Source organism: Notamacropus eugenii, chromosome 1 (genome assembly GCF_028372415.1).
Source record: "Notamacropus eugenii isolate mMacEug1 chromosome 1, mMacEug1.pri_v2, whole genome shotgun sequence".
Classification (NCBI taxonomy): domain Eukaryota; kingdom Metazoa; phylum Chordata; class Mammalia; order Diprotodontia; family Macropodidae; genus Notamacropus; species Notamacropus eugenii.
In genome coordinates, this window is record NC_092872.1 from 101,061,021 (window position 1) to 101,085,419 (window position 24,399).

At 40.4% G+C, this 24,399-nt stretch overlaps 1 protein-coding gene across 3 annotated transcripts in view; it reads right to left on the minus strand.

The window, feature by feature from the left end:
- Nucleotides 1-4,295: 4,295 nt before the first annotated feature.
- DOCK8 (dedicator of cytokinesis 8) overlaps nt 4,296-24,399 on the minus strand; it is a 315,501-nt gene continuing 295,397 nt past the window's right edge. For all 3 annotated transcript variants that reach the window (XM_072610925.1, XM_072610934.1, XM_072610944.1), the window contains 4 exons: nt 24,203-24,346; nt 22,877-22,983; nt 6,484-6,654; nt 4,296-5,444 (listed from right to left, as the gene is read on the minus strand). In XM_072610925.1, coding sequence (XP_072467026.1) covers nt 5,384-5,444; nt 6,484-6,654; nt 22,877-22,983; nt 24,203-24,346 — 483 coding nt within the window. In that variant the 3' untranslated portion in view covers nt 4,296-5,383. The remainder of the gene's footprint in view (nt 5,445-6,483; nt 6,655-22,876; nt 22,984-24,202; nt 24,347-24,399) is intronic.

Below are 24,399 nucleotides of genomic sequence, written 5' to 3' on the forward strand. Positions count from 1 at the left end.
CTTGTCCAAAATTATATAGGTAAAGGTCAGAAGCAGAATTTGAACCCAGGCTTTCTGACTTTAAAGTCTGTGCTTTCCCCATACCATGCTGTCTTCTCCAAGTTACAGAACAATTTATGATCTGTATTTCTGGAAAGAGTTTCCTCACTGAGAGTTCCTTGCACTGATGAAATCATCAGTCTAGACCAAAAATAACAACAAAAAAACCCCAACCTCAAACAAAACGGACAAAGACTTCCTGATGCCAAATGCTCCTGATTTCCAATGTTTCAGAACAGTGAAAAATAATAACTCATTTCTTACAGGGCTTTGCAAGATGCCTTCCTCACAACAACCCTGTGAGGCAGTTTATACTTTATTTTCCTCACTTTTCAGGTGATTTGCTCAGGGTCACACAACTAGTAAGCATAAGGACTGGTTCTCAAAAATCTTCCTTTATGGTTTCCACACTAGCAGCCAATCTGGACTGCCGGTCGATATGGGGAAAGCACAGGTAACTGACCAAATGGTGCTTGCTTGCTCCAAAACAATGCTGCTGAAAACAAGACAATGTTCCATTGAGTTGTATTGTCCATGTCAGTTACTTCAGAGTTATGAAATGTAGTTGGTTATCCAGATACTTCTAGACAGTGCTGCATTGCGCTACAAGAGAAAGACAAGGCTTTTCATTTTTAATCAGGTTACATTTCCAAGACTGAAAAATTATAGGCCAACTCCAGTTTGGGTCCTGTAAGTGAGCTGATTCAGACTCGTCTGAAAGGGAATGAGGATAGGGACGAGGATGGCCGAAAGGATAAGGACCGGACTGGAGACTAAAGCTTTTCATTCTTCATCATAGTCCAAATCTGGGTAAAGTCTACAGTGAGTGAAAGTCATTCCTTTCGGATGGCTGCTTGATTTTGCCTAAGGGAAGTGAGCTGGCAAATTTTCCTCCCGGGACGAGCTGGCTGCTACTGTAAATGTACTTACAAAGCAACTCACTTTACTCTGGATCATTGGGGTTCAATGTTAGCTATTTCTAACAAAAGAGCATTTCTGAATAGGTTTTAAAATGTTTTCCTTTATTTTGTGGAAAAAAAAAGATATTTTAGTGACAATGTAACTCGAGAACTTTTTAGATAGTAAGTTCAACTTTATAAAATCAGGACAAAAGAATTATAATAATAATAGGAGCAACTAGGTGGCATAGGAGATAGAGAACTGGCTCTGTAGTCAGGAAGACACATACTAGCTGTGTGACCCTGGGCAAGTCACTTAACCCTGTTTGCCTCAGTTTCCTCATCTGTAAAAGGAGCTGCAGAAGGAAATGGCAAACTACTCCAGTATCTTTGCCAAAAAAACCTCAGATAGGATCATAAAGAATTAGATGTGATTAATCAACTAAACCACAAATAATAATAACTCGCATTTATCTAGCACTTTAAAGGTTTGTAAAGCACATTTGATCCTCATATCAACACTGAGTTGGGTGCTTTTATTATCATCCCCATTTTATAGATGAGGAAACTGAGGCAAACAGGATTAAGTGACTTCCCCAGAGTCACACAGGTAGTGTCTGAGGCCATAGGCTGGATTTGACCTCAAGTCTTTCTACCTCCCGGTCCAGTGCTCCATTCACTGTAATAGCTGGCTCCTTACATAATAGAATGGGGTTGTGGATCAGGAGAATCTCTGATCAGTCTTAGTCACCTTCCTCCCCTGGGATCAACTTACTAAGGTTACAAAGTATGGGCATTTGTTAGAAGAGAGCCTCTGCCACAGAGCGGGACGTGTCCTGGGCCCCTTTGGGACATTCAGTCTAGCTATTTTGATAGGGGGACACTCTGATCTCCAATAATTGCTCTGTAGTGATTAAGGTACCCCGCGATTAGTTGACTGAAACACAGGAGGATGGACCCGCACTGGAGGAGCCACTCTTCTCTCTGGTCTATAAGAGGAATTTGTGAAATGACCCTTTTGGGACCTTGTTTGGAACTTTCTTTTGCTTAAATTTCCAAGCTAGACTACAGGAAAGGTGGGGGAGAGGATTTCTCCCTTCCCCCACCCCTACCCCCTATCACTGGTGACTTACAAGAAAAGTACATGGCAGTGAGAGACATGTGCTTGCCCAGGTGATCTTGAAACTGGGGTTTCTTGGACTTCTCAGGTCTGGGCTGACTCTCTGCTTTTCTGTTTCCTTTTCCGAACGCAGGTCAGTAACTAGAGAACCTAGGAAATGGACATTTCCAAATCTGGAGGGGCAATTTAAATTTGAGAGTTCCAGAATTTAAGAGCTGGATTCCAGCTAACTAATTTTCCTTAACAGTGTTCCTCGGATGAGAAAGAGGACCACAAACAGAAACTGACCTACAGTTGAAAGTTTAAGGCAATGCCATGGCTGGCCAAATCTGAACCTCCATGATATGTGCTGTGAGTTACTAAGACAGTGGTGGGGTCTGGGATGAATGGAAAATGTCTGTTCAGCAGACACAAAGATATGCACTTTTTTTGAGAGATATACTGAGAGTAATGGTTGAGTGTTTTATGCTTCTATATGTTTTTCATGGGTTTCCATATGTTCTTTAAGTCATACCTTTTCTGGTTTGAAGGAAATAAAAAGCTGTCGTGCCTAATATCCATATTATATATTGAGTACCCTCATACACTCTGTTCCCTTTCGTGATTCCCCAGGAATTTATTCTAGACTGGGTGCAGAAACAAACCAACCAAAAAAGCCCCAGGCAGTGTGGTGCAGATAGATTAGGGCAAGACTGGCAGCTGCTGGGAACATGGTCATCTCAGTAGGATGGAAAATCCACTCAGGAGCCCCTCTATTTGGAAGTAGGAGTGCAATCTCAGAAACCACTTACCAATGGGTTTCTAAATGGGATATCTTTTAAGATGAGTTGTCTTTATGGGTATATGAAGAAAATAGTGATGGAGAATGTAAAAATGCAAATAATTATGATAAGGACAAGAGTGGGAGATTCTGGATGGGTCCAGGAGGGATGTCAAGTTGGTGGTCAGGGAGGTTAGAGTAAGGATTCATACTTGAGGTACAGGTTGAACATCTGAAGTCATATTCCCATTCCCAGGGAACTGATTCTAAAGATTCCAAATTCTGAATGCACTCATTCCAATCACTAAATGTATGGATGTATGTATAGATGAAAAGATCTCTACATATATATCCACACATCTGATTGCAGATATCTATGGTGTGTCTATACTTACATACAGTATAAATAAACAGCCCTCTAGAATACGTACACTGAAAGGCCTCCATGAGGTCATTTGTTTTTATCCTAAACTGTAACTCCACTGGTAAAGAAAATGCCTCTGGAAGGAACTCCTTCTGTCAGTCATTATTTTTCAGTTTACACAGTCAATTTTGCCTTAACATTTGTTTTGAAAAACCAAACTTGTTCCAAAATGATTGATATATTAAGGAAGAACTCGAGCACAATGAGAATTTCATGTTTGCTTATATATGGTCTCACAGATGAGAAATGCTACATGAATGAATACAGAAAACTGTACCTGACTGGACAGAGCCATTCAGGAACACACAAAAGTCACACATGCACACACTGGAAATACCTACCAGCTACCCCTGTTCACTACATGTATTACTACAATGTTGTGGTTTTTTTTGTTTTTGAAATAAAATTATTTATAAATTGTTTTCTATTTTTTCTATTTCCTCCCTTTTCTATATAAAAAGTTCAATATCCCAAACATCTTAAAGCATCCTGATTTAAAAAATGCCAAACAGCGCACGCAATTTAGATGTTGAGGAGAAGCTTGAAATAATAAATGTTTTGAGAGAAATGAGAGAAGATATGATCTCTCCCAAGCAAGAGCCATAAAGGAAGGAATCCACATTGTAGACCATCGAAGACAGTGCCATGAAAATAAATGCCTACAGCTAAAAGTTTTGTGCCTCCAGCTCCATTTTCACAAGAAGTTTGTGGTTTTTATTGGATGATTTTACATAGCAAAATGATTTCTGGGAACACAAATGGTGCATTACAGCAGGACTGTAGTCTTAATTACAATTTAAGGCCCTGAGAGGTTCAGTAATCTGTTAGGGTCACACAGACTGTACGTGTCATAGGCAGAATTAGAACTCAAGTCTTTGTAACTCCATCCACTATGACAGGTTTGCAAAAAACTGTGAGCAAGAAGAAAGCACATTTGGGTAATGCAGACCAGGAGCTCTCCTGTTTGCTAGGAGAAAAGCCACACATCTATTTCTATACTATTTTCTGAATACTTTGAGTAATTAGAAAATTGAAAAGATGACAAAATACCACTTGTGCAGTGAAAATCAAAGTTGTATTTTAAAATAAAAAATATCAAGAACACTTACATTTATGATAACAGTTCAAGACAAAAATATATAATTTAAATTTTATATCATAACTTTGTTCTCATTCACCTAAAAAAAAATGCTGTCAGAAGCCAGTAGAACTGAGAGCTGCAGTCTTTATAGCATAGATGTACATCTACCGTGTGACAGGGAATAGTTTCCTAAACTGGGGGTTAGAGGAGAACATAAAATGTGGTCCCAAAGAGAAAATAAAAAAGGAAAAGGCATCCAGGGTAAACCGCTTTGAGTGAAAGTCTGCCTGTGGGCACCCATTTCTCAAGTGTGCTGCTGAGTACCGTATATGTCCTATAAATCAGTGCTCAGAATGCATTTCTCTAAATAATATAATGTTAATTTAACTTAACATCATAACAATTAAAATGAAACTGTGCAACTACATGAATCCACAGTTAACCTCTGGACAAATTTCATAAATAAGTAGTTTATCACCAAATGACTGACCCTTGGGACTTTCAGACTTCAAATGAGAGATTAGTTTTGTGTCTGTTTATCTACAGAAAGAGTTCCCTCCACCCCACTCCATAGAGAGAGAAGTGAAATCACTCTAAACAGGAATGCCAGCTACATTCCATCTTGCCTCAGGTGATTTAGAGTTATCCAACCAAACCCAGAGGGAAGCCAGAGGAAGTTGTCCCTCTGGGTAAACAGTGATTGGCCGTTCAGCAGGAAATGATGGGTTTTTTTTCAAATGCCTTGTTTTGTACAATCCTATGAAAAACATGGTTCAATAAATACACAAGGAGCCTAAGCACGTCCTCTGTGTCCTTTAGCTCCCACGTTGTCCCCCACCCACCAAAATCAGATCAGGACAGATGTGGTAGAATTTCCACTTCTCCCTTGGGTGTTGTACATTTGGTCTCTCAGCACTCTGAGGGCTGCCTGCCAGGGGATATGTGTGGGCTGTGCTGCTGCAGTGGAGAATGTTCTTTTTTTTTTTTTTAAACAAAGTATTGGAGTGTTTTCCTCCTGGCCTCCCAGGCTTCAGTCTGTACGGGTGAAGGCAGCTTTCACTTAGGAGCCTTGTGACAACTGGGTCTCACATTTCCTGAAACTAGATCTGTGGAAAGAGTTCCTGAAATTCAGAAGAGACAAAAAAAAAAGTGAGGTGTGAAAGATCCATCAGTCTTTGAAAGAAAAGGGGGAGGAAGCACAAATCACCCACCAGAAAGGGAAGCATATTAATCATGGAGAAGTCCATGAGTAAGCGTGGCAGACTGTCCTAACTTCGTGCTGTGCCAGAAAAACACAGACAGGCCTCTGGAAGGCCATGGGCTGGAGGCCAGCATCAAAGGGCGCCCACCAGAGGGGTCAAAGAGAAGAACACAGTGAGGGTCCATGCAGAGTGCATCCCATTGTCCTAACTTACCATCCTGTAGGTTCCTATTATATTATTTTTGTGATTTCATAGTGCTTATAACACTCTTTCAGGTTTAGGCCACTTAGAAAGGGGAATTAATGCCATCCCAAGGATGGGAGGGAGAGTTTCCTTCTATCCCCCAAATCCAATCTGACAAATATTTATTAAGTCCCTACTGTGTGTAAGACACTGTTATGTGCTGGTGTTAGAAAGATAAAATGAAAGGTCATCCTTTCACGGTCTACTTGAGAACAGTATGGATGTGGATAAATCCATACATGTGATCCTTGAAAAAAATTTGCTTTCTTCGAAGTTCTTTTTTTACCTTTTGTTTTTAAAATAGTTATTAATATTAATTGTATAACAAATAATATTAATAAAATAATTACACATTACATGATAATGTAGATATTAATAATTATTAATAGAGAGTTATAGATATTTCCCTTTAATCCATCCCAATGAGCTCTTACTTTATTTATGATAATTTAAGATAGGAGAAAATAGTAATTAAAGCTAACAAAAAAGGCTCCCCATAATTAGCAGCACTTGGCCTGATCCTTGTAGGACTCTAAGGGGTTCTGAAAGGTGATGCTGAAGGGGAAATGCATTCCAAGCACGAGGCACAGCCTGGCTAAAGGGACGGAGGTAGGAGATGGAATCTCACATGTAAAGGCTAGCAAGTAGGCCATCTTGGATGGAATGTTACGCATGCATAAAGGTACCATTTTTATACCTTGTGTCTCTCTGTTACCTTTTCTCACTTTGAATTTTGAATATTGGCTTGTAAAGCTCAGGGATCTTCCGCTCGATCATGGGCCTGAGGTTTTCTTTTAGTTTGTTGTAGTTCTTCTTAAGCTCCTGCTGATACTCTCTCTGGTCTGAAGTAATGAGACGCTTGTTTTTCTCCACTGCCTCGCCACACCTGAGCACAGAAAACAGCCAAATGGATCAGGAGACATGTGGTCATTTCATGGTGGAAAAGTGCCTGGCAATCCAGGAAAAAAAGGCACAAGATGGCGGACTACAAAGACACACTTACGCAGGGTCCTCCCCACAGCCCATAAAATACCTTCAGAGAGGGACTCTCAACAAATTTTGGAACAGCAGAAGTGGAGAACAACAGAGTGGAGGAGATTTCCTCAGTTTTCTTATCTATAAAATGAGAGAGGTGCCTCTGAGGTCACTTCAAGATTTAAATCTATTATCCTCTGATCATGGGTTATGAATTTGACACCCACAGGAGGTGGCACTTGACTGAATATGGGGAATGAAGTCAAGAGTCAAAGGTGCCTTGGAGGTTTCAAGCTTGCATGTTGTTGTGTTCGTCCTTCATTGCCGAAGAAGACTATGCCACCAGAGAAATGATGACATGACTTGCACTTGACTTTGTTTTGAGTGAGGGAGGGCTTTGCAGATCACCAGCCTCACTTCTCCTCCAGAGCCATCTGAATCTAGTCACCAGATATTCATCAGGATGACTGGAGATGGCCCAGGATGCAAAGGGAGACCTTGGCCTTTTAGGCTAAGGCCTTTTCAGGAACTCACTTAAAGTGAGGTAACACTCATTCAGTGAATAGGCCTCTTTAAGAAGTAGTCAGGGAATATAGCTAAATCAAGCTGGGAGGGAAAAAGCAACAGTTAGGTTTTGGGAAAGAGAAAGAAGGAAAAAAAAGGGAGAAGAAAGTAAGAAAGAGGAAGAAAGAGAAAAAAAGAAAAAGAAATAAAGACATCTAGCCAGTAAACCCCAAGTTAATTGGGCAGCGTCTGGCCATCCAAATTTACCTTCCTTTAGAGAGGAGAAGGAAGGGGGAGGATGAGCTGAGTTACCCAGCTAGCTGGGTCCTCACTCAGGCAGCTCAGTCTCCTCACAGGTTGTGTTCATTTTTCCCTTTCAAAGAAGACTCTGACATTAGAAAAATGGTGACATGACTTGCACTTGACTTTGTTTTCAGTGAGGGAGGCCTGTGCAAGGTCACCAGCCTCACTTTCTCCATAGCAGAGAGTTAGTACCCAGTGGAATGGAAACTTCTTGACTGAAGGTAAGGGATATGTTGCCATTTTAATTTCATATATCCTTAGGTCTCACCTAGTAGTTGATCTAATAAATATTTGATAACATAGGAAAGCTGGGATGAGCAAACAGCTTTTAGAGACCCATTGAGTTTGAAGTGTATGACAGGACATTTTAGTGGACCTATCCAACAGGTCATTAAAAGATTAGAATGGGAGGAGGCAAAGGGGGGAAAAAGGCAAAGCTTCTAATAAAAACGTAGAAATTGCATGCATAGAAATGATAGCCAAAGAGGCTGCCTGTGCAGAGGAATATGAGAAGATCCAAGGGCAGACCCTTTCTCAAGGGACATCCACAGGTCAGGGGTCAGGGAGGACCTGAGTGTGGGGAGAAACAAGAGAGTGGTGTCATGGGAGCCTGAGGAAAAGAGAGGATCAAATTGGTGTCAGCTAATGGTGTCAAATGCTACACAAAGGTCAAGGAGGATGAGAATTAAGAAAAAGAACCTGATGAGGCAATTAAGAGATCAGTGGTGATCTGTGGCTCGCTGGAGGGGCTGGACTAAAGTGAGGAAGTAGAAGTTACAAAGGGTAGAAGACAAAATTACATTTTGAGTTATTTTTCCATTCATGATGATGGATTTATGCTGAGCCACGTAATCATACACATTCTCTCTTTGGTCCCCATGGGGTCAGCAGCCCACATTTTCCATACCGCTGCTACTGAAGTTTGTGGCTGCAGAACACAGCTAAGCTAACTGGTCTCTAGCAGAGAAAGCACATGGTGATGTTGGTCTCGTGACTAAGCCAATGAACCACAGAGTTAGTAAGTGTTCCTTTTAACTAATCCATCATTTCAGGACTGACTGAGCTGGATTCTTGCCTATCTTTTAAATTTTACATTTGATTGAAGTGAAGTTACAGGGTACCTAAGGTTATATATCAAAGGTTTGGGAGATGGGGTGGGAAGGCAAGGTATGGTCCATTTTTATTGCTTTTTGTTTGATGGTAATGACCAAATTCCCCGTATGAAATTGTCATATTAACTACAAGCACTAGAAGTGTAACTGAAGCAAATTACATACACACGGGGTTGGGGCAATGTGGATCAAGGTCAATGATAATGTGGTACTTTTTATAAGGTAACCTTTAGCAAAGTTGACTGTGCGTTGTGGTGTCTTTAGTGGGGAAAGAGTGATGATGAAGCTAGCTGGAGTTTTGTCACGGTGAATGTGAGACATAGTATGGAATAGTGGATACTGTCCTCTATTTGGAGTCAAGAGAAGGTCTGGGTTCAAATCCTGCCATAGACAGTTACTAGCTGTGTGACTCTGGGCAAGTCATCTGATCTTTCTGACCCTCAGTTCATCATCTGTGAGCAGAAGGGTTGGATTTCATGGCTTCTAAGTTTCCTTCCATTTCTAAATCTACGTTCCTCTGTATTAATGATCCTCTTAAAAATAATTTATATTCTGCCTTAATATTATTTTTGTGTAGCACCCCCGCTAAAGCTATTTCCTAAATTCTCACTTGCATTGGTGACTTGGGGCTCCAGAGGACAGCTTATTGCTTTTCCCTTTAGGATTTTATCGGTGACACTGAGGAGCTATGGTTTTGTAGCACTGCAGCTCATGAGCCCCCACTGGTGCGCTTTCCCTTAAAATCAGTTAACTAGACTTTGATTGGCTTTTAGAAATGGGTATTTATTAGGGTAGTATGGGAAGAATACTTGGTACAGAACATTCCTTCCAAAGTCTATTGGCCTTCACTATATCTATTTGCTCTTAACTGGATGCCCAGTCTTCCATTGGTTCCTTCTCTTTACTGACATAGTCAGTGTGTGTGTGTGTGTGTGTGTGTGTGTGTGTGTGTGTGTGTGTGTGTAGTGTGTGTAGTGTGTGTTGTATGCTGTGTGTGTGTTTTGGGACAATATATACTGTGAGGCAGGTCAGAGAAGGATCGCTGTTCCTATTTTATAGATGAGGTTAGACAGACACAGTGACAGAAGTGGCAGGTGATACAATGAGGAACCCAACTCAGAAGACAAGCATTTTCTTGCAGCAATGATGCTCATAATTTTTTTCTCCTATTCCCATGAAAACTGAACTTGGAAAGAAGAAAAAGAAGAGAAGGTGTGATGAGTTAAGGCAGAGAGTACCTAATGGGAAGTTTCCTTATGTCACCACTGCTACCATCTAAGGGAAAGAGTTTCTCCTTCAAAGATGGTGACCTAGGGATAGCAGCCTTCTTGATGTTTCTCTAGTGTCCCACTTTGACAGTTGCTTTATCCTGGCATGTCTTCAGCAAGTTGGAGAGAGTTCACAAGAACACCAGAGCTATGGTCTTGAGGAAGAGGTGGGAAAATATATCTCCCAGCCTTGCTTACAGAGATGGGGGTCTATAGCAGACTTGGTTGGTTTTGTGGGATGCTTTTTCCCCTCTTTTATTTTATTCTTTTTTATGAGGGATAGCTTGCTGGGTAGGAAAGGGATAATTTAGAAATCAAAATGATATAATAACAGAAAGTATTGGGCAACTAGGTGGCACCCTGGATAGAGTGTCATGTCTGGAATTGGCAAGATTCATCTTTGTGAGCTGAAATCTGGCTTCAGATACTTACTAGCTATGTGAGCCTGGGCAAGTCACTTAACCCTATTTGCCTCAGTTCCCTCATCTGTAAAATGAGCTGGAAAAGAAAATGCCAAACCACTCCAGCATCTTTGCCAAGAGAACCCCAAATGGAGACACAAAAAGTTGGACACAACTGAAACAACAGCAACAGCAAAGAGAAGATGTTAATAACATTTGAAAACAGTCAAACCAGCACTTATTAAGTCCTAGGCACTGTGGTAAGCACTGGGGATCCAAAGAAAGGTCAGATATAGGTTCTGTCTTCAAGGAGTTCTTTGGAAGGGACCTTTAAGATCATCTAATTCAGTGTCTTTGTTTTATATATAGGAAAACTGAGTGCCAGAAAAATGGTCACTTAGTTACAGGTGTTTAGTGACACAAACAAATATAGAACCCAGATATCCTGATTCCCAGTCTAGTATTTTGTACATCATGCCAAAAGTTCTAATGGGTTACAAACTCTATAGGGACTAGACTTGTAATTACATTGGGAGTATGGGGTTCCAAGGAGAACTTTATACCAATGCAAGTAAGCACTTTCTTTCCAGTTTTTAATTTTAGAACTAATATGTCAGAGACAGGGTTTAGACCTAGGGCTTTGTGGCTCCAAAGCCATCTCTCTATCTACTGTACCATACTGTGTCTACAAGACAAACTGTAGATAAGAAGGTTAGGTAGTCTCTTTAGTTAGCCAGACAGGTAAGTGTTAAAGTAATGATCAGGCATTACAGCTCTTTCTTTGTTTTATCTCTAAATTTTCCGGCTCAGTCTTTTTAAAAAATACCAAAAGAATACTTATTTTTTAAAATGTGACATCTCAATTTATGAACTACAGAGGGTTCATTTCATGTATGCATATATATGTGTATATGTATATATGTATGTGTGTGTGTATATATATATGTATATGTATTTGTATTTGTTGTCAACTCATTGTGAACCCATTTGGGGTTTTCCTGGCAAAGATACTGGAGTGGGTTGCCATTTCCTTCTCCAGTTCATTTTATGAATGAGGAAATTGAGGCAAACAGGGATAAGTGACTAGCTCAGGGTCACACAACTGGTAAGTGTTGGAAGCTGGATTTGAACTCAGGTCCTTCTGACTCCAGGGCTAGTGCTCTATCCACTGTGCTTCGTAGCTGCATATATATGTATATACACAAGTACGTGTATATATACATACATACATATTATGTGTATATATATGTGTGTGTGTGTGTATATTGCCTACATACGTATACTGAGCTATATTCTTTCTCACTGTTGAGGGCCCTTCTAGATACCTGCTGGCTCAGTCTTCAGCCTGACTCTTGGAAATATTCTGCATTTCTTTCTAGGCTCCAGGTATGACCCCTCTTAGCCCATTTGGTAGTGAGTTGCAGCCTTGGATTTTGCATATCATGTCTTTGTCAAATTTCCCTTCCTTAAGTTCAAATTCCACTCAGCAGCTGGTGCTCATTTTCAAATTTTTCTTATTTGAGTCATTTTTGGTTACTCCAAATGCCTGCAGGCAACAGATGAAAGCAGGGAGAAACCAGACTTCTGGGCTGGTGTATTAAATAGATGGAGGCTTATGCTGCAAAGCCTTGGGAAAACTGAGGGAGAAAAACTCAGGGGAGACATCTTGGCAGCAGTGTAGTATACAGTTCTGCAGGACTGGGGCTCCCAAGTGGTCTCTCCTGTGTCCCTCCATCTCGTGTGTACCTGGGAAGGTCTGATGTGCCAGATCTGTGTGCAAACTGCCAAAGGTCCTTGGCACAGAGAGCGAGGGGTTTGGGGTGTGAGGATGCTATCACCAAAGGGTAGTGATAGCACATCCTTGACAACAACTTCTGAGCCTTCTTTACTTTTGGGGATGAGCTTGTACCCAACTAAAGTCAGCATTTTAAAGCTCATCTTTATTTCATACCATTTTCAGTTATTGAGAAGTAAGGCATATGACACAAACCACCCTCCTGTTTTCAAGGAAATGTGTTTTAAGTATCCTTGATAGTGATGAAATCCACGAATACTGTATTGTTCTGTTACGAGAGGGAGCCAGAAATGCACGCTACTGAGATTTAAATCTCTAAAGTTGTTAGATAGGGTGGAGAAGAAAGTGTCCAGGGCACATTTTTATTGGCATATTTTTTCTTTTCTCTCTTGCTCTTCAGGAGAATCTTTGCTAATACAGAACAATGGCATGCTTTCCCCAGTGTCTGTGGTCAGGGGCATGGAATCCTCAAAGCATATTTGGGCATGTTCATTCCTTCATAGGAATATTCCTTTGACATGGCAGGGGAAAGGGCTGCAGGGTGAGGTTGAGACCAGGCACTGGAACATGTCTGCTCTGAAAACTCTCGGGGAGAGATCCTGGCATTTCACATAGTGTACTAGGAAGCCTGACATGGCTTTTTGTCAGGGCTTATGATACACAACAGAAATAGAAAAGAGGGATATTCTTTCACAATACCATTGTCACATAGCACGTGTGGTCCCAAAGACACTTGATTTAGAATCAGTTGGCCTCAGTTTCCGTTTTGATCTGACACTAGTTATCTAACCATGGAGACACATGGTGCTCTAGCCTCATCTTCCTTATCTGTAAAATGGAATTTAAAATACTTATGGAGTCAAGGTGAGGAAAGCATTCTGTAAATCCTAAAATGCCATACACATCCAGGTTATTATTATAATGACTATTATCTGATTATCATCAGGTACAGCTCTGGACTTGGAGTCAGAAAGACCTGAATTTGAATCCTGTCTCAGAGACTCACTAGCTATGCGACCTTGGGTAATCATTTAACCTTTCTAAGCCTCAGTTTCCTCATCTGCAAAATGAGGACAGTTATAGCATCCTAACAGGTCTATTGTGAGAAATGTTGAAGACAGTACACATACAACACTTTGTTTACCCTTAAGGTGCTAGCATTTCAAGGTTTGAGTTAGGGATAATCTTCATGGGATTCACAGAATCATAGATCTCTCAAGTTTAAGGGAATCTGTGATGTCATAAAATTCTTTAGAGTTGGTCTTAGAGATGATTTTTTTCTGTTCCTATCCCATTTAATCCCCTCCCCTCTAACTGGATGGAATTGGATTTCTCCTTGAGAGATGATAGCAGGAGCATAGCTGAGAGCTGGAGGACTCTTTAGAGACCTTCAATCAAAACCCCCTCATTTTTCAGATGCAACTCAGACTTAAGGGCTTTGAGCACCTTGCTCAAGCTCACTTAGGTGGGAAGTATGAGAAAAGAGATTTGAACTGAGGTTTTCTGACTCTGAACATGGCACTCTTTCCCCTAAACAGCACGAATGTTTATCCCTGTATACGCAGGAAATCAGAAAGGGTGAACAGATGAGAGGGGAAGGAAGGCAGAATCAAACTATAGTCAGAGATGACCAGGCTTAGGGGCAGCTGGGTGGTGTGGTGAATGAAGTGGTGACTTGGAGTCAGGAAGCTCATTGAGTTCAAATTCAGCCTCAGACACTTCTTAGAGAATTCCAAGCTCATATTGGTCTGAGGAGCCACAGCTGGACACAATGTAACTTGACTCTAACATAGTGATGACATTTTGGTCCCCTTCAAGAATGAAGGACAACAACCCACCAAACGATTGTGGGAAAGTTACTTAACCCTGTTTGCCTCAGTTTCCTCATCTATAAAATGAACTGGAGAACGATATAGCAAACCATTCTAGTATCTCTGCCAAGAAAATCCCAAACAGGGTCACAAAGAGTTGGACAGTACTGAAAAACGACTGAACAGTTATAAATCATGCTCATTGTTTTAAGTCCTTGAGGTAAGGGAAAGAGGGTTGGTAAGAGCCCCAGTAAAGGGTTTGAAAGATTCCCTTGGTTGCTCTCATGTTCTCTGCTTGGCTTGGCTTGGCTTTGTCTGTTATAGGTCTCAGTGATCTTGGCACCACAACAGAGGTCGTACTTCACTTGGATGAGGTGCCCCTGAACCATGCATGCCCCTTACGTTTAAGGGTCAGAGAGGCCTGAATTTACTATAAGCCATGCAGACCTGCTCTCTCCAGTTGTTTTTAATATAAATACCACACATTTCTTTGGATTACTGTAAGAAAATTCTTACTCCTTCCCCTTGACTGGCCCTGACTCCAGTTAGGGAAAACACCAGTGCTTCACTTCTGAGCTTCTGATATCCTAAGATCATAGATTTAGAGCTGGAAGTGAGCTACTTATTATGGTAATAGCCAACCTCTATATAGTGCTTTAAGATGTGCCAAAAAAAATATGTATGTTATTTGATCCTTGAAATGATCAATTACGATGCTGTGATCACCTCCACTTTACAGGTGGATAAATGGGTGGAGAGCAGTGAAGCGACTCAAGATCACACAGCTAGTCAAGCCTCTGAGGCAGGATTCCAACTCAGATCTTCCTGACTCAATCCATGGTCATCTCTCTCGACTACACCATCTTGCAGCACTAGAGAGGGTATCTAATCTAACCTGCTCAGTTTATAGAACGTAGAATCATAGCTATGGAGGTGAAAGGGACATCTGAGGTTCATTGGCTCAAAGATTTAGGCCTCAGGAACCTACAGGGCCCCCAGATGCCATCTAAGCCAACATCCTTATTTTACAGACGAGGAAACTGAGGACCATGGAAGTTCAGTGAATCATTCAAGGTCAAACAAGCAGGGTTGTAGGCAGGATTTAAACTCTGATCCTCTGACTTCAGAGAGACTGTGCCACACTACCTCCACTTCATAAATTGTCTGAGCCTAAAATTCAAAAGATTCTATGATCATAGATCTACATAGCTGGAAGAGACCTCAGAGGCCCCTTCAAAAGGGCCATCAAATTCAATCTCTTTACTTTACAGATGAGGAAACTTTTTCAAAAGTAGAATGTGAATCCTGGTTGACTTGCCAGTTCTCTTCCTGTTGTATCACACTACCTTACTTGTGATAAGATAGAGAGCAGGGCCTGGAGTCAGGAAGACTCATCTTCCTGAGTTCAAATCTGATCTCAGATACTTACTATCTATGTGACCCTGGGCAAGTCACTTAACCCTATTTTCCTCATTTGTAAAATGAACTGGAGAAGGAAATGCAAACCACTCCAATATTTTTGCCAAGAAAACCCCAAATGGGATCATGAGCCAGACATGACTGAAAAAAAAATATGAAAAATTCAATAGATATTCCTGTGTCTGCTGTTCTGATGCTTACTGTTAAAGCTTCCCTTTCAACAGATGCTGAATCATGTTTTCCTACTGTTAGCTGGATGGTGCAATGGATAGAGTGCTGGACCTAGAGTCAGGAAGAACTTAGTTCAAAATATGGCCTTAGACACTTGCTAGCTGTGTGACCCTGGGACAAGTCACTGACCCTCTGTTTGCCTCAGTTTCTTCAACTTTAATATAAGCTGGAGAAGGAAATGCAAACCACTCCAGTCCTCTTCCAAGAAAACCCCTTTTGGGGTTACAAAGAGTCAGACATGACTGAAACAATAGGAAAACAGCAAATAGCACACAGTAGGGGCTATATAAATATATTCATCATTATTAACAGAGAGAAGAGGGATTCCTTGTAGGGACTGCTGCATATATTGTAAATGGCATTTGGTTTTACTTGACAAGGAAGGGCTTAATAGCAGCCGTGGTTGTGTTGAGATATCAGCCCTCCCTGACTCAAAACAAAGTCAGTGCAAGTCATGTCATTATTTCTCTGACAGCATGGTTTTCTTTGGCAATGAAGGACAAACACACACTTAAAAAAGGACTGTTGTATAAAAAAAGCAACAATAAATATAAATTTTGAGTAAATATATATTTTAAAAAAGAAACTTTCTATTTCAGTGTAAATGTAACTGGCTTCTCTTATTACAATTATCTAACAGTCTGGGGCTAATTGGAGGAGAAGGAGAAAGAAAGAACGCTGTTTCCATTCCATCTTGGCATCTGAAAAGTTAGACGTGTTTCACTTATCTCAGGAAACAGTGGTAGAGGATACAGGTAGCAGCTTGGCAAAAGTGGCAGAACCTGGTGCCAGGGATTTTGAGTTCACAACTTCCTTCACACTGCCCACCTGGAAGGACTTCTTCCCTTTCGTAGGATTCCTATGGCATGGGCCAGATTGCTATCCTCACATTTCCACTGCACATTTCTGTCATCAAAAGCCAGTACTTGCATTTGAATTTCATAATCATATAGAAGACTACATGGGGCTAAGTGAGAAAAGCACTGGATTTGGAGTCCAAAGACCTGGGTTCAAGTCCCAGCTTTTCTACTTATTACCTGCATGATCTTAAGCATTTAATTGCGGTATATTCTAATGAACATGGCTCTGGATTTGGAAGTCAGAAAGAACAGATTCAAATCTGGTCTAAGACTCTTAGTAATTGTGTAATCTTAGGCGGCTATGTGGCTTAGTGGAGAGAGTACCAGGCCTGGAGTCAGAAAGACCTGAGTTAAAATTCAGTCTTAGACACTTACTGGCTGTGTGACCCTGTTGCCTTAATCTACTGGAGAAGGATATGACAAACCACTCTAATATTTTTGCCAAGAAAACCCCACAGACAGTATGGTACCCAAAGTGGGACATGACTGAATGTCTATGGGGTATTAGTTTCCTCATCTGTAAAATGAAGGGAATGAAGATGTCAAAAGATGGAAATAGTCAATGTTGGAGAAGCTGTGTAAAAAAAGGCACACTAATGCATTGTTGGTGGAACTGTGAATTGATATAACCATTCTGGAAACCAATTGGAATTATGCAAATAAAGTATTTAAAATGACTGTACATATCCTTTGACCCAGAGAGTCTACTGCTAGCCATATTCAAGAGGGCAAAAAAAAAAAAAAAAGATCTTATATTCAATCAAATGTTTGTAGCAACACTTTTTGTAGGGGAAAAAAATTGGGAACAAAGTAAATGCCCATTGATTGGGGGCATTTCCCAAAATAACTAAACAACTGTGGTATGTGAATGTAATGGTATATTACTCTGTTGTAAGAAAAGAAGAACATGGTGAAGCGTAGGAAGAATCCTAAGAACTGATGCAAAGTGAAGTAAGCAAAGCCAAGAAAACAACTTACACAATGACTAAACAATGTAAATGGAAAGAATAACCACCATAAAATGCTTGCTATTATGTTACAATGTTACAAAATCATGACCAAGTTTAGTCCCAAAGAAGAGATATGAAAAGATACCTCCCCTGCTCCTGTGCAGAGATTGATAAAATGCATGGAAAGTCAAATTATTGATTAATTTTGCTGATTTTTTTTTACTTCCTTTATTTATTTTGGTTATAAAGGATGAGTTTCTGAGAGGAGGCATGGGAAAGGATACAGGAGGTGATAAAAAAACAAAAACTATCAATAAAATCTATTTTTTAAAAAAAGAACAACAAAAAAACTGGAGAAGGTTGGACTAGATTATTTTTAAGGTTTTTTCAAGCTCTAAATCTATGATGCTATTAACATCTGTGTTTGTTAGCACAGTCTCTGTAGAAGGTAACTTTTTTTGCTTGGAAAATCTGAAAGCTATATGATTATAGTGTCTTTTGCTTTCATGAATTTATCCAACTGGAAAGTGGAATGGAACCCGTTAACTTAGCCATATCACTTCCAGGCATATACTAAGGAGATGAAAAATAGGGAAAAACGTTTGTATTGATGCATTTTTTTGTTGATGTAACAAACAGCTTGAAACAAAGTAAGTGTCCATCAATTGGAGAAGGACTAACATTGCATTGTATAAATGATTACACTATGAGGAATAATAACTATGAAGAATTTAAAGAAACCTGGGAAGACTGGTGTGAACTAACGAAAAGTGAAATGAGCAGAACCAGGAAAACAACTTACATGATGATCACAAAAATGTAAATAAAAAGCAGGAAAACAACACTGAAAGACATTTGAAAAATGAAAAAAAAAAAAAGACCTCAGAACTGATAAACACAGTGATCCACCATGACTTAAAAAAAAAAAAAACAAACAACCCAATGATAACATATGCCTTTTGCCTTTCAGTAAAGAGATGCAGAATGAATCTTTCATTTTCAGGTATGGCCGATATATTCCTTTTTTTTTCCTTAAATATATTTATTATAAGGGAGGTCTTCTAATATAGTGAGGAGAGGGATCTGAGAATGTGAGTTAGTGGGTAGTGAAAGAAATACTAAAACAAAAAAAGAAAAGGCAACCAATAAAGTATTTAAATAGAATGCATATGCAGAAAACAAAACTAAGTACTCAAGTAAATGTGGCAATTTTGTTTGCTAAATTTAACAAACTTTTTTCAAAGCAAATTGTACCTAACAGATGTTCACAAATTCATATACAATCCTTTGTTTTTCACATATTTAAGTATTTTTCAATAAATGGGAAGTTCACAATATAAAAAATTCTAAAAAGAAAGTTGTATGGAAGAAAAAGACCTCTTTTTTTTGGGGGGGGGGGGAAGGTCTAAGACCTATATGTGATTTCAGCAAAGAACTCCTGGTATGGTAACTCCCTTCACTGGTACAGATTTGCAACTCGTTCTTAGCTCATCAGTTCAGAGAACTGGCTGGGACACTGAACAGTTAACTTTCTCAGCCAGAGTCTCAGGAATTGCATGTAGTTCTTACCAACTTCAAAGCCAACCCTCTCTTACTACATACATCACATGATACACCAACGAGGGATATATCTACGTGTAAATTTTTAAACTTGTCCAAGAAAAGGGCAAATCTGACAACACCATTCATTAAAAGCCACTAACTTGAACATGATTCACCAAATCTAGCCTCTTCTTTACTTAAAACTGACCTTTATGAACATATTTAGATAGAAAGTCATCCTGAATACACTTTAAATACTTGAGTGATGACATCTCCTTCCACCAATGTAGGTCACCACAACTCCTTTACCCAAAGGTAAACTCTCTTTGAGAATTGCTGTGGTCAAACCCATGGAATAACTGGGGGTTAAACTTTTAGTGACAAGCTTTTCCAAAGTGCCCTACGCTGGTCCTTGGAGGAAGACAAACAACCCGATATCAGGCACAGATGAAACACATTGGCAATAAAATAATACATAATGAGATTCCTTTTCCTAGAATCAGGGAAAACAGTTCTGTGGACTGGCTGGTGGGGTTGATTAAATGTAAGTTTTCTTTCTGGAGGGAGGACTGGTAGAAAGAAAAAGAAACAACAGGCAGATGAAAAGAAAGAACAGTGATGCCCTTGGGGAAAGAAAATATGAAGGGCAGGTTACTAGGCAACCCCAGCATCATGGTGGCATAATAAACCCCAGTGGCAAAAATCAGCTATATACAGCATCATAGCTCAGTCAGAATTAGGTGAAGGAATATGCAGGCCTACTTTTCCATGTGAATTACTATAATTATGACTGGAAGGCAGGTATAACAGGAACCAGGTAAAAGATAACCTCTTATAATGGTAAGCTAGATTTTGAGCCTCTACATTCAGGGAGGTAACTGTCATGACAATCCTGGTACTGACATCTTTATTGAAGGAAAATGCTCTTGGAAGCCTGGGGAAAATTACTTTTGCTATGCTCCTAACCACAAATCCAGTAGGGACAGTAATAGTACAGGACTAGAGTCAGAAGACTTGGGTCTGAATCCTCCTCCTTCAGTTTATTAGCTATGTAATCCCAGCACAAGCCTCTTAATTGCTCTTAGACTTGAGTCCTTCCTATATAAATTGGGAATAATCATCTCTCTGCTTGTCTCAGAAGGCTATGCAGATCAAAGGGGAATGAGATTTAGAAATGCTGCATGCACGTCAGCTATGACGATGGGTAGAGGCCTTGGTGTGATCTCACAGCCTTGGAACACGGGACTTTCAGATTTTGCATCTGGTAGACAGAATCAAGGTTAACTCTAAGCAGGGTAAACACCAGAGTTGAAAACTGTCATTGTAAATAACAGTTCCAGGTCTATTTACTACATTGCTATCTCTCCAAACTTTCTCTCATACTTCTCTACATGGTTCCAGGCAACTTAGTCTCTGCCTGGGAAAGTTACATGATCTCTTCGGGTCAGCCCAAATCTACCTCCTCCTTCTAACTGCCCCCATCCCCAAGTGACCTTCCCTCTCTCTGAACTGCTTTGGCCATTACTGCCTGCAGATGTCATTTGTCCTAAATCACAGGTTATCCCAGCAGCTATTTTATTCTTTTACATACATTGGCTATCTCCTCAGCTAGCCCGCAATTCTTGTGATCCTTAAAGCCTCACTCAATGATTTATTTGTACGGGGTAGTCTCAAGAAATATTTGCTGGTGACAGTGTTACAGCTTTGCAGTTCTGTTCCACTAGGAGACATTTTAAATAAAGTTTTACTTGGCAAATGAGAAAAACAGAAAATAATTTCATTACTGTCTATTTCTGACTTTATTCACATTTTTTTGTCCTTGGGGCCCCATCTTGGAGCACCAATTCAATTCAGTTCAATCAAATGCCCCCTAAGTTTAGGGTTCTGTCCTGTGCATCAAAGCTAGAAAAAGGAAAATTGACACAACCTCTTACTTTTGGAAAAGAGGGAAGATTTGGTTGCCATGGACACAACTAACTATAAGATAATGTAGACTATGAAAGGACAAGATTCAAAGAGGGAAGAGTCACTTCTAGTTAGGGTGTGAGAAATAGGGAAGGAAGATTTCATGATGTACATGAATTAAGCTTTGTAGGAGGAAAAGGATTTCAACAAGCAAGCATGTAGGAAGAGTCCTTCTAGGGGTATGGAACTTGGCATGCCAACGTGTGGATATAGAGAAGGTAGGATGAAACTGGGCCCCAGTCAGTGAATGGTCCAGTGGGGCTTTAGTGAATAAAGAAGAGTATGAAATGAGACTGGAAAGGTAAATTAGAATGAAATTTTGAGGATCCTTGAATGCCAATCTAAAAAGTCTACTATTCACTAGGTAATGAGGAGCCACGGAAAGATTTTGGGCATGATCAAGGGTGTGCGTTAGGAAAATGACTTTGGCAGTAGCAGAAAAGACAGATGGGAGAAAGAAGAACATAGAAACTGGTTAGGAGGCCATTATAAGAGTCACATGAAAGATTCTAGAAAATCTAATGTAGGGGACAGTGTGAGTGGGGAGAAAGGGAGCAGACGGGGAAGGCAATAATGACAATGATGACTGAAATTATGAGATGGGATTTGACAACAGGGAATAGTGAAAGATGACTCTGAAGATGGTGGTGTCATGAATGGAAGCAGGGAAATGATGAGGACAAACGTGTCTTGATGAGGAAGATGATTCCAATTTTGGACATGTTGGAGTGAAAGTACTGGGAGGACGTCTCTGTGGAAATTTGTAGAAGGTAATTGGAAATGGAAGAGAGGAGTTCAGAGGGGCGACTTGGCTTGAAGATGAACAGCCACATAGATGTGATGACTCAAGCCAGCAGAAGAGAGTGTCTAGGGAAAGAGTGTAAACAGAGAAAAGGTCCAAGCCCACAAATTTGAGACTTGTGAGTCATAAGATCATTAAGGTTTAGAGTTTGAAGGGTCCTCAGAGGACAGCTCAATTCAACCCCCTCATTTTATAACCAACAAGCATTAATTAAACGCCTACTATTGCCTCATACTATTACAAGTGCCCACTATGTGTCAAATGCTGTCCTAAGAGTGGGGCATACAAAGAAATGAAAGGGAGAGTTCCACGTCTCAAAAAACTCACGGTCTAATGGGAGATAATAAGCAAACAATTATTTACCAACAAGATATATGCAGAATGAATTTGGAAATAATCAACAGAGGAAAAGCACTAGAATGTTCTATTTTCGCCCCAAATTTATTAATTTATTTGTTTTCAGTTTTCAACATTCACTTCCATAGGTTTTAAATTTTCTCCCCCTCCTCCCTCTCTCCCCAAAATAGCATGTAATCTTCTGTAAGCTCTACACATACATTCCTATTAAACATATTTTCATGTGGAACATCCCTTTTTAAGGGACAAGGAAAGACTTGTAGAAGATGGACTTTTAGCTGGGACTGGAAGGAAGCCAGGAAGTAGAAATGAGGGGGGAGATCATTCCAGGCAGGGAGGCATCCAGTGAAAATGTACAGAGTAGGGAGATGGAGAGTTTTGTTTTAGGAACAGCAAGGAAACCAGTATCACTGGATTGCAGAGTAGATAGGGGTGAGTCAAGTATAACAAGGAGAGGAGGGGGTCAGATTATGAAAGGTTTTAAGGTCATACTGACAATGTTGTATTTGATCATGGAGGTGATAAGGAGTCACTGGAGTTTATCATGGTGGGGGATGATATGGTTAGATCTGGGCTTTGACAAGATCAATTTGGCATCTAAGTGGTGGATGTGCTGGAGTGGACTTAAGGCACGGAGGAAACTGAGACCCAAGGAAGGTAAATGACCTGTCCAGGGTCACAGAGCTGCCATAGCAGCTTTAATACCAACAAGTTCTGAAATGTTAACGCATCCACACAGAATTCTAGGAGTCCTGTCATCACTTTGATTAGTTTTGAGGTACCGAATCCCCAGCCACGTCCCCTCTTACTTACCGCATTATGAATTCTTTAAAACATAATCGTAACTTGTTGTGATGCCGGTAAAGTTTTGGGTCAGCTGGAATTTCAGCCAAGAACACTTGGGCTACCTCTAGTGGTCCCTAACAGAAACAACAAAATACATGGTTTCACTTAAAAGAAAATACATTTCCTCAACATTTAAAAAAATGGATTTATTTGCTGCAACATTTGGATTCACAGAGTGATCAATTTTTTTATCCAGATCTGTGATTTTAGTGGCATTGAAAACACAATGAGGAGTACTTCCACTGATCCCTCTGCACATTCAATCCCTGGTCTTGCCTGGCTTAGGAGCCAGTCAGAGGGAGGGGAGGAGATAAAAAGCAATAAAGCACTCTGGAGTCAGAAGCCCTGGGTTCAAATCTTATCTCTGACAATTACCAGTGTGACCTGGGGCAAATCACTTAGTTTTCCCAATCCAAGTATTCTCATCTGTAAAATAAAGAGGTTGGACTAGATGACTTCTGAGGTCCCTACCACCTCTAGAACTATGATTCTGTGACCCATAGGGTCTCAGAGCCATGAGGCCCTTCTCCCAGGACCTACACCCACCCCCAGTATGACAGCACCTATAGTTGGACTCTTATTTCTACTGCCCTTCCCCTCACCAAAGCCAAAAGAATTTCCAGTTATGGTTCCATCTTGAATGTAGATCGAAGGGTGGGCATATATAGTAGCAGGAATCCTGGAATTTCAGCTAAAAGAGGCGTTCACCCTTCTCTCTCTTGTCTCTCTACAGGTGAAAGTCAGTCTCCGTAAACAAACAAATGACTGATCTCTAAGAAAGTTTCCCAACTGGGCATATTCTGGGTCAGATCTAGTCTGGATCCCATATCCTGTAGCATAGAGTAGTGGATAAGACCATCATATTGGAGACAAGAAGACCTTGGTGCAACTCTTGCTCCAGATATTTACTGGGTGACCTCAGGGCAAGTCACTTACCCTCTCAAACAGTATCTTCATATGCTAAATGAAGTGTTGGACCAGATGACCGCTAAGGTCGATTCCATCTTTAAGTCAATATTGTTAAGAGTTACAGAGGCAGTTTTCTGTTTACCCAGCCAACTCATCTTTTGGGTTATTTTTTTTTTTTTTTGAGTGTGTTGGATGGTTACATGAAAACAGAGGCAAAAAGGGTAGCAGAAACTTCCTTGGGTTCGTCTGAACTCTGCAAATGTTGACTTAAGTTTAACATTTTTCTGAGTGCTTTGGGCCACATAGATAAGACAAAGAGGATAGGTCTACAGTTTAAGGGAGAAAGTGAGACTGCTCTTCCTTTCATCCCAATGGCTCTTTTACCTGATTCACAGTGGCTCCCACAGAGCCTTGTAACACCATCTGAAGCATCTTGGCATCTGGTGGCTCCTGGTTGACAGCCACGGCCAGTTCTAGGGTCTTCTTCTTCATGTCTTCAATAGCTACCTCGATGGGGGTCAACACAAACTGAAAGAATAAACAAAAGTGGGAGGAAGTCACTGTCTGGTCCTAACAGAGAT